Source organism: Penicillium rubens, assembly GCF_028828025.1.
Source record: "Penicillium rubens strain IBT 27055 chromosome Unknown utg000001l_segment0_segment0, whole genome shotgun sequence".
NCBI lineage: Eukaryota > Fungi > Ascomycota > Eurotiomycetes > Eurotiales > Aspergillaceae > Penicillium > Penicillium rubens.
This window is the reverse complement of record NW_026890599.1, coordinates 5,817,593-5,830,777: the sequence shown is the minus strand read 5'-3', so window position 1 is coordinate 5,830,777 and position 13,185 is coordinate 5,817,593. Positions and strand designations below refer to the sequence as shown.

Below are 13,185 nucleotides of genomic sequence, written 5' to 3'. Positions count from 1 at the left end.
TCTATACAAAAGGCACCCAACAATAATATGAGCATAACTTAAGTCTTGAACTAGCTAAAGGAAAAGTAAAATGGTTAAGCCTAATATCAGTATATTTAAATCCATCAGCTACTAAACTCAAACCTAAAGAAGTCGAAAGAGCAGCAAAAAAGAAAACCACTTATATCGCATAAAGATACTCTGACATTACACTACATTACACACCAGGGCTTTCGTACTATAGTTTATAGCATATGATGAGAAACCCATACGCAGCATGTCATACTATATCCCTAAGCCTTCTAGCAGTCGAGAAAAATGATCCTATACCAACGTATGTTTAAGTACTTTCTGTGTGGAAACTCCATACAAAAGGTACCTACCTAACTTTGCAATCTGTGATCCAGTGATAATCTGGGATGCTGCCCAGTTTTGGATATCACTATCCTACCTAGGTATCATCGCTATGCCATTGGAAAAGAGAAATGTTCCAGAACTTCCATAGGGCGCATGGGGTCAAGTATATCTCCGGTCCGATATCGGCCTCGTTATACTACATCGAACAACTACCCCCTGTACAAAGGAAACATATAAGAGAGGCGACCAAACTTCCCAATTACAAGCAAAACATTAAGACTTCAGAGGGACACAACCCTTGAAACATTCACGTGTTGATCAACTCTCGTCTCTGTTTTCCCCGTCCCTCATTCCACGCCAAGACGACTTCTCCACTTCCCCATACTGTCATCCGTCAAATACACCATGGCGTCCAATACCGAGGGTCCCAAAGACCACTGGTCAGCCGAAGTACGTATTCCCGCGACACTGTGCACGCCCCATAGCTAACAAGCCTAGGCATACTCCGCCTCTGCATCATTCGTGCACTCCGCGAAACTCACCGGAAAACTCCTCGCCTCTCTGGACCCCAAGCCAACAGACAAGGTCCTCGATGTCGGTTGCGGCGATGGAAAATTCACAGCAAACTTCCTCCCCGCCATCGACTCCGTCTTGGGCATTGACTCGTCTGCGTCCATGATCGAGTCTGCCAACGAAGACTACGGAAGCTCTAAGGCTACCTTCCGTGTCGTGGATTGTCGGTACCTGGAGAAAGAAACGTCCATTGTGAATGGATCATGGGATAAAGTGTATGTCATTAATTATATTACATGGTGTCCGATGGATGAACTCGGTTTCTAACAGTAGACAGAATCTCCAACGCAGCCCTCCACTGGATCTTACGCGATGAGTCGACGCGCATGTCGACACTCCGCGCAATCTACGGCTGTCTGAAGCCGGGTGGTACATATGTGTTTGAGATGGGCGGACATGGTAACATTGCTGAGGTTAAGACGGCCCTTGTTTACGCTGTGGTGCAGCAGGGTATCCCTATCGAACAGGCCAGAGAGACAAGCCCCTGGTTCTTCCCATCTGATACTTGGATGAGAAATGCTCTTGAGGAGATCGGGTTCAAGGTTGAAAATGTCGAGCTCGAGTACCGCCCAACAAAGCTCACCACCGACGCCAAGGGCGGATTGGAGGGATGGGTTAGACTGATGGGAGCCCAATTCCTGGATGTGCTACCCGAGGAAAAGCGGGATGGCGTAGTGCAGCAGATTTGCAATGTTCTCCAAGATGTGGTTACTCGTGGTGAAGATGGGAGTCAGTGGCTGGGATATGTGCGACTGAGGGGTATTGCGAAGAAGATCTAATAATTCAGATGATTTTCGTTGGAAAGGGTTCAGTTGGCAGAATTGTGCTGCTTGCGTCGCTCAATGAGAACACCAAGAGGGATGTCTTCCTCATCATAGAATTCTGCTTCCTCATCCACACCGAAGTCACGTAGTCGTTCTCCTTCGGCGTTTCGCCAGGACTCTTCTCCCTCGTCCGAGTAACCCTCAGAGTCAGTTTCGGAATCCTCGCTATCTCTTTGAGCGTAGTCGCCTTTCTTGTACCGATCGTGAAATGGCTTGCGACGCTGCAGACCTGAGCTTTGCTGGAACCGCTTCATGTCTTCCTGCTTCCGACGGTTGAAGGCATCAATCTCGTCCTGAATAGTTGCGTATGTAGGCATGCTGACATTGCTTGGTGGCCTTGCACTCGCCGGCATCGGAATTCGATCTGGGTCTGGCGGTGGCCATGACACACCAGGATCTAACAAAAATGATCAGCAGTCGAAAAGCCAGAATCCAGACTCAACCACTCACCTTCAAAGTCATTGGTCTCGAATTCCCAGCCAGACCGACGATCAGGTGTTGCGGCCAGAGGCCAGAACCAGCTTATAAACTAGAAAGACATTAGCACACGTGTTTACGTGTCTCGGATATGTGGACCATGAGCAGGTATACTCACATTCGCGCTCCCCCCCCATACTTTGCTTGATGTTGGCCCAAATCCCGATGTCGTATGGGTATTCCTGCTTTTTTATGCGAACCCGAATTCCCCCAGGACTCTCAAGATACCCGCCCAGCACACGGGCTCGGCGGACAAGAGTAGCATGTCTCTCGATTTCCCAAGTTTCAATGGTGGTTGTGTTAGATGCAATCGCCCATAGACTCCTAAGCAGGAGGACAAAGAGAGCGAAGGCTGTGAGAGTATTTACCACAAGCAGTATAAACAAGTGGATGAGCTGCCCCAATGTGGGGCCGAGATACTATTCAACATTAGCGACATGAACAGTAAAGCATTTGAGTTACTTACGCTTGGCAGATGGCTGTTCTTCCATACAAATGAGGCACGCTGCCAAAGAAGAGTCTCCAGGTAGAACATCCCAACAGTCGCATAAAACAAAAAGCGCATGAAATGTGGGAGGGTAAAATGCGAGACGCAGTTCGAGGTCCAGGGGCAATGATGATCCATTTTGGGAATGCATCTGGAAGAAGATCAGCAAAATTCTCCACACCAGACATTCCCCATCGAACCTTTTACAGGTCTTGCAGTGGTGAGCACGAGGCGGTTTGTAAGCTTCGCATCTAAGACACCATCGCTGGCGACCACCGAGTCCGTCACCTTCTTGCTCTTTAGGTTTCGGTCGCTCTTCGGCCTTGGGAAGCCGACCGGGATCTACAAAGCAGGTTCGGTAATAGCATATCCAGATGCACAGGGCGAAGATATTGATTTTGCAAATTTCGTCCCTTGTGAGTGGCACAGACTCGAAGTGCAGAAAGAAGTACTGTGATGTGTAGGCGAGGAAGGCGATCAACGCACTAACAGCGGGAATCGCGAGTTGAGTTATTGATATTGAAAAATCCTCGCCCAACATTTCAGCGTCTTCAGCTGTCTAAGTGAGCAAGGCTCAGAAGCTGCCGACGCATGAAGTTCGACGTGTTGTTTATCAGCACTGACTGGCCCGGTGGCTATGCTGACTAACGCGGCTGTGCCCGGCCTCGCGTGTCCAGTGGAAGTGGAATGACATGCGGAACGAAAACGACGCCGAAAGCTCATATGTCTATAATAACCTTTCGAAAATTGAATATGGACTCGTTATGAGCCACGAATCAGCTTTCGGAGTTGCGTAGATCCTGCAAAAAGAATGCAAACACTACAAACGGCCACCCCTCAGAAATCATCACATCTATACCTAGGTACCTAATCCATCCATGGATGTCTACAATTGATCACATAATCTTTTCCAGTCCTGGATCGCCGAGGACACCATCCTGGATACCAGCCAGGTGCGAAATATTATTGTCATTGATCGAATTGATATTAGATGCGCAGCATCAATAAAACCACTGATTCCAAGCAAGAAGTCCCACAACTATACCTCCAAAGGAATGCATGATCCACCTGCCTTTCCATCCGCCATACTTTACTCCACCGTACCTCCAGACGATATACGCGTCTATCTGTGCTGCTATCTGTCCCAGAAGTTTATCAGCAAATAGCCTCATTAACTCCAAAGCAGGCAAACGTACAGATACCCCATACATCAAAGCACTCATCCCCTCTCTGTTATGCTGAACCCCCATGATCCCGAAAGCAATGCTCAACATCAGCTCCCGCCCTCCGTTTGCATAGATAAACGGCAGAGCCGCTGGTTCTGCGTATTCATCGGGGCAATCTTTTCCCGTCACTGTAACAGGCGTTGGGGGCTTAAAGGAAGGATATGGCAAACCGAAGAACCCACATATCTGAATGGGTGTCAGGAAGTGAAAGGCACCAAGACCTAAGAAGCCGACAGAGAAAGTTGTTGCTGTTACGGGGGGTGATAATCGGAAGAGAGTGTTGGATGCCATATTGGCTTTCACGTATATGGAGCCTCGAGGACCCCAATATAGAAACTGACAACTCCAATGGTAAATTGTAATGCAGGAATCCCGAGGTCCGTTTCTGTACACTAGTGAAGGTTGACGTAGGCTTTTCTAATGAGGCACGTGACCTGTGAATATATTGCATCATCGTACGAGTACTGTGGTTGAAACGGACATTGTGGTATTCCGCTCGTTTTTCTGTTACAGGACAGAGGAAAATTGATAGGGGCCTTCATTTTTGTTAACTAACTAGGGGCACTCCTAGGTAACGTATTCGATAAGCGACCCACTCCTAGGTATTAAATAAAATCAACCAAAATGATATTCATAGAATAGGTTGTGAAGAGAACAACTATCAACTAAATATGTTGCCTGGATTTGCCATGAACTCCAGACGTAGTTCTGACGGCTCGATTATATCACTGGTCAGAAGTAGTACATGTAGCTTCTTAACTTTTAAGGTGATGTGCGTGCGTTCAAGGAAACTTGGTTACTGGAGTAAAGCCAAGTGCACATACGTCAATCTTTGATCGACGAGCCGAGGACCCCTCCGAAACTTTGACTGGACGACTACATAAAAATCGGCGGGTATGTATCTTGTTTTTCTGTTCATTGTATCTATACTGCCGAATATACCACTCTATCAATGTGCTTTTCTGCATTATATATTTAGCTGTGGGCGCATTCTGTTGATTGGACGCCAACGAATCAAAATTCAATTCCATGAGCTACCCCAGATAGTGAAGAAACAGTGTCTTTTTCGGTTTCGGGCTTGGCTCTTTGGATTCCTGGTTCTGGCTATGTTCGGTGGATTCAGGTAGCTGTCTCGCAGTGGCAAAATGGCGCGCAAGTCCCTCTTATTGACAAATATGACAACATGTACAGGAAGGACGGAAAGCTTGCTTTTGCACGGCGGTTTGGTAGGGACCCACACTGTTACAAGGGCGGTCCACTCAGATGACCCAGGTAAATGGTAACGTTGGATTCGACGAATGTAGCTCATTTCTTTCGCTTCAAAGTCATTTCACGTCAATCTGTGTCCACATCTTACCCAGGTAGTCCCCGGTGCTGGTCAGATCTAGATATGCCTGTGAAATGACGCATTGTTGATGAAATTATAAATAATCACAGTCACATCCAGTTTTCCTTTATTTGAAGTACACTAGCCTTTGGCTCAAATTATTCAATTTTATTTCTTTGCTCTAGAGCCCGAAAATTGCCGCACATTTCTCCCTATAACAAAATGTCGCAAATGGGTGACGATGGCACATTCCAGGCCCCCGAGTCAAAACAGGCCCAGAGCAAGCCAGGGTAAGTTTTCGGCTCACTAAAGAAACTGTACCTATGATAGATGCTTAGTTGACAATAGTCTAGAGACGGGAATGGCGCCACCGAGTGAATCTTCCAGACTTGAGTCGAGCCACGGATTCGTCGAGTACGTAGGCTCAAACAAGCTGAAAGATAAGAAGGTTCTAATTACCGGGGGCGAGTTAGTAGCCTTTATTTTGTTCCTGTCTTTGGATTCTTTACTGACATCTAGAAGCTCTGGTATAGGTCGTTCCGTCGCCGTGTTGATGGCGAGGGAAGGTGCCGATATCACCATTGTCTACCTTCCGCAGGAGCAGGAAGATGCAGAGGAAACAAAGGGATTAGTTGAGAACGAAGATCGCAGCTGCCTTCTAATCCCGGGCGATTTACGGAAGAACCAGACGTGCGAGAGAGCGGTCAAGGAGCATGTGGATAGGTATGCAAGCGAAATGCATTCCTAAGATTGTTACTGACTTCAACCCTTTTACTCTTGTTACAGGTTCAAGAAAATCAATGTCCTTGTCAATAATGCCTCGCAGCAATATATGTGCAAAGACATTACGCAAATTGACCTTGACCAGGTCGAGGACCTCTTCCGAACTAACATCCTGCAAATGTTTGCTATCACAAAATATGCACTCCCGCACATGTCAAAGGGAGACTCGTAAGGCATACTCCATCTTCCTTTGGTCACCGCTGTCGACTGACTTCAAGCACACAGGATCATTAACAATACGTCTGTTGTCACGTTCCGTGGCTCGAGCAGTATGGTCGACTACGCTTCTACGAAAGGCGCCATTGTTGGATTCACCAGATCCCTAGCATTACAATTAATCCCGAAGGGTATCCGCGTGAATGCCGTTGCGTAAGTCAGCAGGCAATTTTCCAAAGATGTCTCAATTCTAATTCCCTCTTGTCAGGCCCGGTGCGATTTATACACCGATTCAAGTGGATACAAGGGATCCCAAGTCAATGGAAGGATGGGGATCAGACAAACAACTTGGCCGGCCTGGGCAGCCTAGTGAAGTGGCCCCCAGCTTCGTGTTCTTGGCTAGCAAAGATGCCTCTTTGTATTGTATGGGCTTGACCTCCTCTCCGTTCTCGTTTCGATCACTGATACCTTAGCAGCTGGCCAAACCCTACATTGCTATCCTCTCGGAGATTAACGGCGAGACATACTGTTTCTTCCAAATGGGAAGCTGGCGTGTCGATCTGTCGCACAAGGAATGAGTTAGATCCCGCGTCAGTGATATATATAGGACTGTATAGTGTCAACTAAGATGAGGATAACCCCGTTTTTTGCTGCGGGCGACGAGACAGAAAAGCTGTTGTTTTGCTCAATAATTTTGTCTGCACAAATTGTCAGATCTGAACAGCCCTTTCATTTTCGCTAAGTCAGAAAATCTATTACTGTGAATTTGACCAGTATCCTCGCAATACCTTGGTTTCTGTCGTATCAACCTCGCCCAAATCGCGGTTTGAGTTTCGGCCCTTGACCGAAAGCCCGCCAAAAATTGGATTAGTTACCTTCACACTCTTGTCTTAAATTACAGTCATATAATCAATATATGTCGATGAGTCTGAACGTGATAAGCAGGTTGGTTTTGTCTGGCTGAGCACTACTAGGGGAGGCTCCTTCACAAGTGGCCCAGTTTCATCGTGATCAGCGATACCAGATATTGCCTGCCTATGTCCAGGATGGGATCGTTCTCTTGTGTGACTTCTGCAGTTCTACAGATGCCACCGTATTCGAGGATCTCGTGACCCAAGCTTTCCAGCGTTGCGGGAGATGGCCAGGACCTGAATCTGTCCTGTTATAGGCAATGCATCATTTGACCACACAGAGCGGCTTACACAGATGTGCAAGGATGCAGGGGTAAGTTAATTTACCGCCACCTTACCCACCGAACCTAAATCCGATTGAATGGTTATTTGCCGAGTTCTCAAGTTTCATTAAACGTCACTGGAACCATTATGAACAAAATCCAGAACAAAGATTCGATAACTTCCTCGAATGGTGTATCCGAGAGTACTAACAGCCATTTTCGACGTGTGGGCCGAAAATATAATTTCGCGACAGTTGGACCGTGTGGGCCATCCCTCCACAGCTTATCCTAATAGGACCTACTGGCTCGATTATTATGCGTGAATAAATTTTCCTGCATCTCATATTCCATTTGCCGCATATTCATTCACCCGAGGAAAAAAGAGATAAGCGAGAGTTACCAACCATATCTCAAGCAGGAGAAGAATCGGCCACAAGGCGAAAGGTGAGCGGTGGGAATCTCATAGACTAGTAATTGGCGTAGGTCTGCCGCATTGCACTGACATAGACACAGTTGTCCTTCACTCCCTTTTTCCTCGCTCCTTCTGGCTGGGATTCACCAAACTCACATGAGACTACTAATTTGGAAGACCAGTAAGTGTGACTGAGACTGGGCCATTATTCAAGGATAGCCTCAACCTCCATCCTCAACTTTCTAATACATTCCAACAAAATATTGAGACAAAGTATTACACTCGTGTGTAGTAGCTCCCCCTCATCTTCGCTCTTCTTCCGTAGCGTTTCATTGATGACCCAGCAGCGTTTCGTGAGCGCTTCCATGCGCAACGCTACGGGAATAGCGATTCCTTGCGAGCTAGCCAGATACTTATTCATAAGGGTGTAGTGTGAAACAACATCATAGTAGTATCGTGGAGCCTTGGGACAAAAATTGAGAACTTCGCCGCTCTCAACATGACATAGAGTCTCTTGAACAGCACCCCAAGCTTTACGGTTTGCATCGATGAGACCGGATACTTGCGTGCCATCCTGAATTGTAAGTGACGACAATTTCTCTTCCACATCAGTCACATTGCTGTCGTTAACTTGGAGAAACCAATGATCTTGCTCTGTTACCACGCCAAGCAGCACGGAGGAAACTTTAGAGTAGAGGGGGGTGTGGTTGCTGTTGGCTTTCTGCAATAGGAACCTGGCAGATGCAAGTCCAAAAAGTTCAAACTTCTGCGGCTTCTCGAGAAGGAGGGTAAGCCAGAAACTCAAGGAATCGAAGGTCTCAGATTCTCTTGCGATCTGCTCTGAAAGACTTTCATCGGCAAATCCTCCCTTTGAGAGTGGCACGACGTCCTTTCCACGATACAGATAAAATTGGCTAATATTATCTGATATGCATGATGCCAATTCCCAGTCAGTAGGGGAATCCATTCTTTTTCCCTTAACAAGGCATAAATCCTTGATTTTGTTTGCGCAACACGAGATCACCGTTTCACCACGTAAGGAATGGAAAGCCAGGGCAAAGTGATACATCAGTAAAACTCGTAGCTCCAGTCTGTGCTTGTAGTAGTTGATAGCATGCGAGGGATGAAAAGAAGGTATGACGATAGCGGTGTGCCCGTCGTCAATTTCGATGTGTTCGCTCCGTACTCGATAGGGATCACCCCCAAAATTGAACCTCCTCATCCACGGACTCCCATATTTTGTATTTGTACAGTGAATGATAATTTGAGGTCTTTTCATCTGTATAAATTGTGCAAGAATTTCCTCACACCTGAGGTCTGCCTTAAGCGCATTCTTGTCAGGTTGCAATGAGAATGCATTAACAACAGTGACGGTACCAATGTCACGGGTCCCCCGACTAGCAAAGCGGAGAAGTTCATCCACCGCTTTCAGAGTGTGACAGCCATTCACAAAGTCAGCATAGCTCTGGTTGGGGGAATGTGAAATTTCAGTGCGAGGGCGCTCGAGAATGACAATAACATCAGACAATCCAGACGCAAGATCGATGGCCTGGGTAGTACTATGATAAGAGCAGCCCGATTCTTGTCCATGTTCCCTCAAAATCTGGATCGCTTGGATATCTTTTTGCTGATGTAGACATAGTGGTGGAGATTGGGTCATCTCTCTGAGACAGCGGGGTATGACTTGAGGGAAGTAAGTCATTTCGTACACTGCTTCCATTTTTTCTTCGCAAACTCCAAAGCGTCTAAGTTCAGTAAGCTATCTGAATATGTTGTGATACTCTGCGGAGGTTGTCTATGGCTCTCTGGAGATTTGGCTGAAAACGCCCCGCCGTGAACGACCGATTGTCATGTGACTGGATAGGCAAACTCTTTTTTTTTTTTTAATATTCTTGGGGGGTTCGGAGCGTTCACCATGAAAGATCCAAGTACGAGGATTTCGAGATGGTACAGTTCCATTTGAAGATATGTGGGATGGAGTCAGAGAATATACATGAACGAGAATTGATGCGCCATGAACTTACTGCCAACATTCTATGTAATTCGGACAATGTTTCAAGGCCCCTAACGCCGCCAAATCAGCTTAATAACGACCTGTTTCGGTCTAAAGTACATATTTCATAAACAGGCGTGGCCTTCTTGACATTATTCACCCACATTCCAAGGTCTTCTATGAATCGTCGAGTTTTCTTCAGGTGACTAGTTTGGAAGGAGAGAAACGCAGGGCAAATGATTCTGGCATGTGCTATAAGGCCACAAGGCATCCGTATCACGTGCGTCAATGTGCCAAGACCATTTCATCCTTTCTCGGCATTAGAATCGACATTCATCTAATACCAGTAATTGAAATTGTTCCCATGTTTCTCCCAGCCTCAGTGATCCGGATAAGTCTATATGTGGCGCTGTCTGAAATGAACAACTAATACCGGGCTGCAGGATGCCGATTGAGGCTCTCCCTCAGAAAACAATCCGGGCGATTGGCTCCACATCTGTCATTTCGGATCCCTACTCTGTTGTCAAGGAACTTATAGACAATGCCCTGGATGCTTCTACCACGTCTCTGCAGATTGAAATTTCCCAAAACACTCTGGATGTCATACAGCTCAAGGACAGTGGCCACGGAATCTCTCCAGAGGACCAGCAATATGTCTGCAAGCGAGCTTTTACCAGCAAGATCCAAACTTTAGATGATCTCAAAAATGTCGGCGGGTCATCATTGGGATTTCGCGGCGAAGCGCTTGCCAGTGTCGCGGGGCTGTCCGGGGTTCTGGCTGTCACTACTCGAGTTAAGTCCGAAGTCGCCGGGCGTTGCTCGAAGTACGGAAGAAACGGAGAGCTTACCGGGTATGCCGACCTCGCCAGTTTCTTGGCTTGTGTGCCACTTCTAATCTTTCATCGCAGAACACAACGGACGTCACATCCTGTGGGAACAACTGTGCGCATCACAGATTTCCTCAAACACATCCCTGTCCGTAGGCAGACTGCCTTGAAGTGTGCTACGAAAAGTCTATCCAGGATCAAAAAACTTGTCCAGGCTTATGCTATAGCTCATCCATCCAAGAGGTTTTCACTCAAAGTTCTGAAAGCAAAAATCGAAAACAACAATTGGACCTATGCGCCAAATGCAGACGCCTCGCTCTCGGATGCAGCTTTGAAGGTAGCCGGCAGAGAAGTGTCTTCTTCTTGTGACGTGAAGCGACTTTCCTCCCAGAGTACCCCTGGAAACCAAGGAGGGGCAACAGATCAGCAGGATTATGAAGCCATTGCCTTTCTTCCCAATACACAATCTGGTGAGCTCATCTTATTTAAAGATCCGGTGACGTTCTTACCAACAAATTAGATACCTCCAAGATCAACAGCGCAGGCCAATACATCAGTGTGGATGGCCGCCCTCTCTCTAGTAACAGGGGGATTGGGCACGAGATCGTCAAAATCTTCAAGCAATATGTCCGTGTCGCCGCGTCCAAAAGCGAATCATCCAAATCGGTTAGCGATCCTTTCCTCTGTTTGCAGATTCGCTGTCCCCGAGGAACGTACGACGTCAACATCGAGCCAGCGAAAGATGACCTGCTCTTCGAAGACCGAGGTGTAGTTTTAGCCTTAGTAGAAAACTTGTTCCGCGACCAGTACGGAGAAATAGATGGGACGGAGAGAAGAACATCCAACCAAGGCAAAGATGATACCTGCAAGTCTCATGAAAGGTCAGGAGGATTTGAACTTTTGATGGCTAGGAAACCAACTGCGGAACTTCCCACTCAGCCTCGCGATGCTGAGAACCCCTTCAGTGAAGTTATACCTATCACCCCTGTCACACAAAGGGCACTCCGCTCTGAGCACGACTTTTCGCCTACAATCGCTTCTAGCAGTGATAGCCATGACAGTCCTGACGAATCGGCCACCGCCACAAACAAGCGTTCTAATTTCCTCAATCCGTGGTCTATCTCCAGAATCAATGCCTCATTTCAAACCCCGCGGCGAGGGAGCAATTCTGCCAATGGAACAAGCCCCGTGAATTTATCCAGTGGTAGCCTACAGGGGGCAATCTTAATGGAGAGTGAATCGCGAGGCTTTCAGCATACGCCCAAGTCGGACTTGACAAGGTCTTCTACTTCCCAACTTGCATCGGGGTCTCCAGTGAGACGCCGTCGACACCATCAGCAAGAACCAACCGAACCCTCCCCTAGGACTAATCTGATTCCGAGCGCCCGACGCGCCGAGAGGGAGCGTGATCGAGATCGGTATGGGAATGGAGCTCTAGACACTTGGTTCCAGAGGACTACTCAACTTTCGCTGCAGCAAAACCCTGTTGAGGAAGGACCGACCCAAGAACCAGATTCACCGCTTTCCTTCCTTGCCCAGCAACGATTTGGTGTGCTCACGAATACTTCGCCGAAAATTGTGAACCTCGATGAGCAGAGTGATGGTTGTTCGGACAGTCCATCTAATAATAGCATGACTCTAGAAACTGGTGGTCATGTCCCTGTGCTACACGAAAACCATGGTGACTATATTACGGAGTCCATAGATAGTGGCCGAGGGTTTCCGGTTCTTGAAAGATGGGCGGCTCGACTTCACGAAGACGTCAGCCAGGAGGAACCGTCTGACCTGGAGAAAGCGCTTGACTTCGAAAGGCGGAAGAAAGAGGCCATCCAGAACAGTCGCACCCGGTTCAAGACAAAGGATAAACCATCCAGTTCGCAGTCTGCACCAGTGTCACACTCGCCTCATCGCAGTCGATATCTTGCGGCGAAAGCCGCATTAACTTCGTCACAGACTTCCATCGCCGAGCCGGTCTCTGCGACAACTCTCTCCCCCCATGATCCGCGAGCATACCTCATCCGACAGGAAAGGGACCGCTCTTCGGATGAGCCTTCAATGAGCGATGGGAAGGCCCGGAGACTTCCCACCAACCGGCTTCCCTTCGAACGTATACCCGATGGCTTCGACCTGCATGATCTCGGTGTGACCTGCCCGGTTGACCTGCCATCCGGCTCGAACTCTTTCAAGTGGAATATGCCAGATGATCTATATACTGAGAGTGACAACGAAACTACCCCATTCTCGGCATCCGATCTTGAAACCTGCTTGCCGTTCTGGAATGAACGGTTAATGCTTCTCTTGAAGCAGCAATACAAGAACAAGGATGAATCAAAGCCTTTGAGTATTCAAATTGATCTTGCTGGCATTATTTCTCGACATGTGCAAACAGGCCACGACAATTAGAGCTGTTTATAGTTACATAGGATACCTTGGAAGAGGTATTCTACGCTGAACGCCATACCACAGAATACCCCTAATATGTCTCATATTACTTATGTCCCCAAATATTACCTCATATTTTATAGATGAGTCAAATACCAAAGATCTCACACTTCATCATTTCCGTTCGTCATACAAATCCCTTACCAAT

General features: G+C 47.4%; 5 protein-coding genes across 5 annotated transcripts; 3 read left to right on the top strand and 2 right to left on the bottom strand.

Moving 5' to 3' along the window:
* Nucleotides 1-741: 741 nt before the first annotated feature.
* N7525_002238 (class I SAM-dependent methyltransferase) lies at nucleotides 742-1,688 on the top strand (the record flags this gene model as incomplete). The annotated part of the gene is made up of 3 exons (XM_002557068.1): nucleotides 742-786; nucleotides 835-1,124; nucleotides 1,187-1,688. 3 exons carry the CDS (start codon nucleotides 742-744, stop codon nucleotides 1,686-1,688), a joined length of 837 nt encoding a protein of 278 aa, XP_002557114.1.
* A 29-nt stretch (nucleotides 1,689-1,717) lies between these two features.
* Nucleotides 1,718-3,238, bottom strand: pfa4 (putative palmitoyltransferase with autoacylation activity Pfa4; the record flags this gene model as incomplete). Its single annotated transcript, XM_061212231.1, has 5 exons — nucleotides 1,718-2,130; nucleotides 2,184-2,262; nucleotides 2,411-2,629; nucleotides 2,677-2,848; nucleotides 2,898-3,238. The coding sequence occupies 5 exons, from the start codon at nucleotides 3,236-3,238 to the stop codon at nucleotides 1,718-1,720; spliced, it is 1,224 nt and encodes a 407-aa protein (XP_061071457.1).
* Nucleotides 3,239-5,472: 2,234 nt separating this feature from the next.
* N7525_002236 (uncharacterized protein) lies at nucleotides 5,473-6,703 on the top strand (the record flags this gene model as incomplete). Its single annotated transcript, XM_061212230.1, has 7 exons — nucleotides 5,473-5,540; nucleotides 5,599-5,718; nucleotides 5,770-5,973; nucleotides 6,037-6,201; nucleotides 6,259-6,402; nucleotides 6,458-6,612; nucleotides 6,666-6,703. 7 exons carry the CDS (start codon nucleotides 5,473-5,475, stop codon nucleotides 6,701-6,703), a joined length of 894 nt encoding a protein of 297 aa, XP_061071456.1.
* Nucleotides 6,704-7,980: 1,277 nt separating this feature from the next.
* N7525_002235 (uncharacterized protein) lies at nucleotides 7,981-9,435 on the bottom strand (the record flags this gene model as incomplete). The annotated part of the gene is made up of 1 exon (XM_002557072.2): nucleotides 7,981-9,435. The coding sequence occupies one exon, from the start codon at nucleotides 9,433-9,435 to the stop codon at nucleotides 7,981-7,983; it is 1,455 nt and encodes a 484-aa protein (XP_002557118.2).
* Nucleotides 9,436-10,212: 777 nt separating this feature from the next.
* Nucleotides 10,213-12,998, top strand: N7525_002234 (putative DNA mismatch repair protein; the record flags this gene model as incomplete). The annotated part of the gene is made up of 3 exons (XM_002557073.1): nucleotides 10,213-10,619; nucleotides 10,677-11,065; nucleotides 11,116-12,998. 3 exons carry the CDS (start codon nucleotides 10,213-10,215, stop codon nucleotides 12,996-12,998), a joined length of 2,679 nt encoding a protein of 892 aa, XP_002557119.1.
* Between the last annotated feature and the right edge of the window lie 187 nt (nucleotides 12,999-13,185).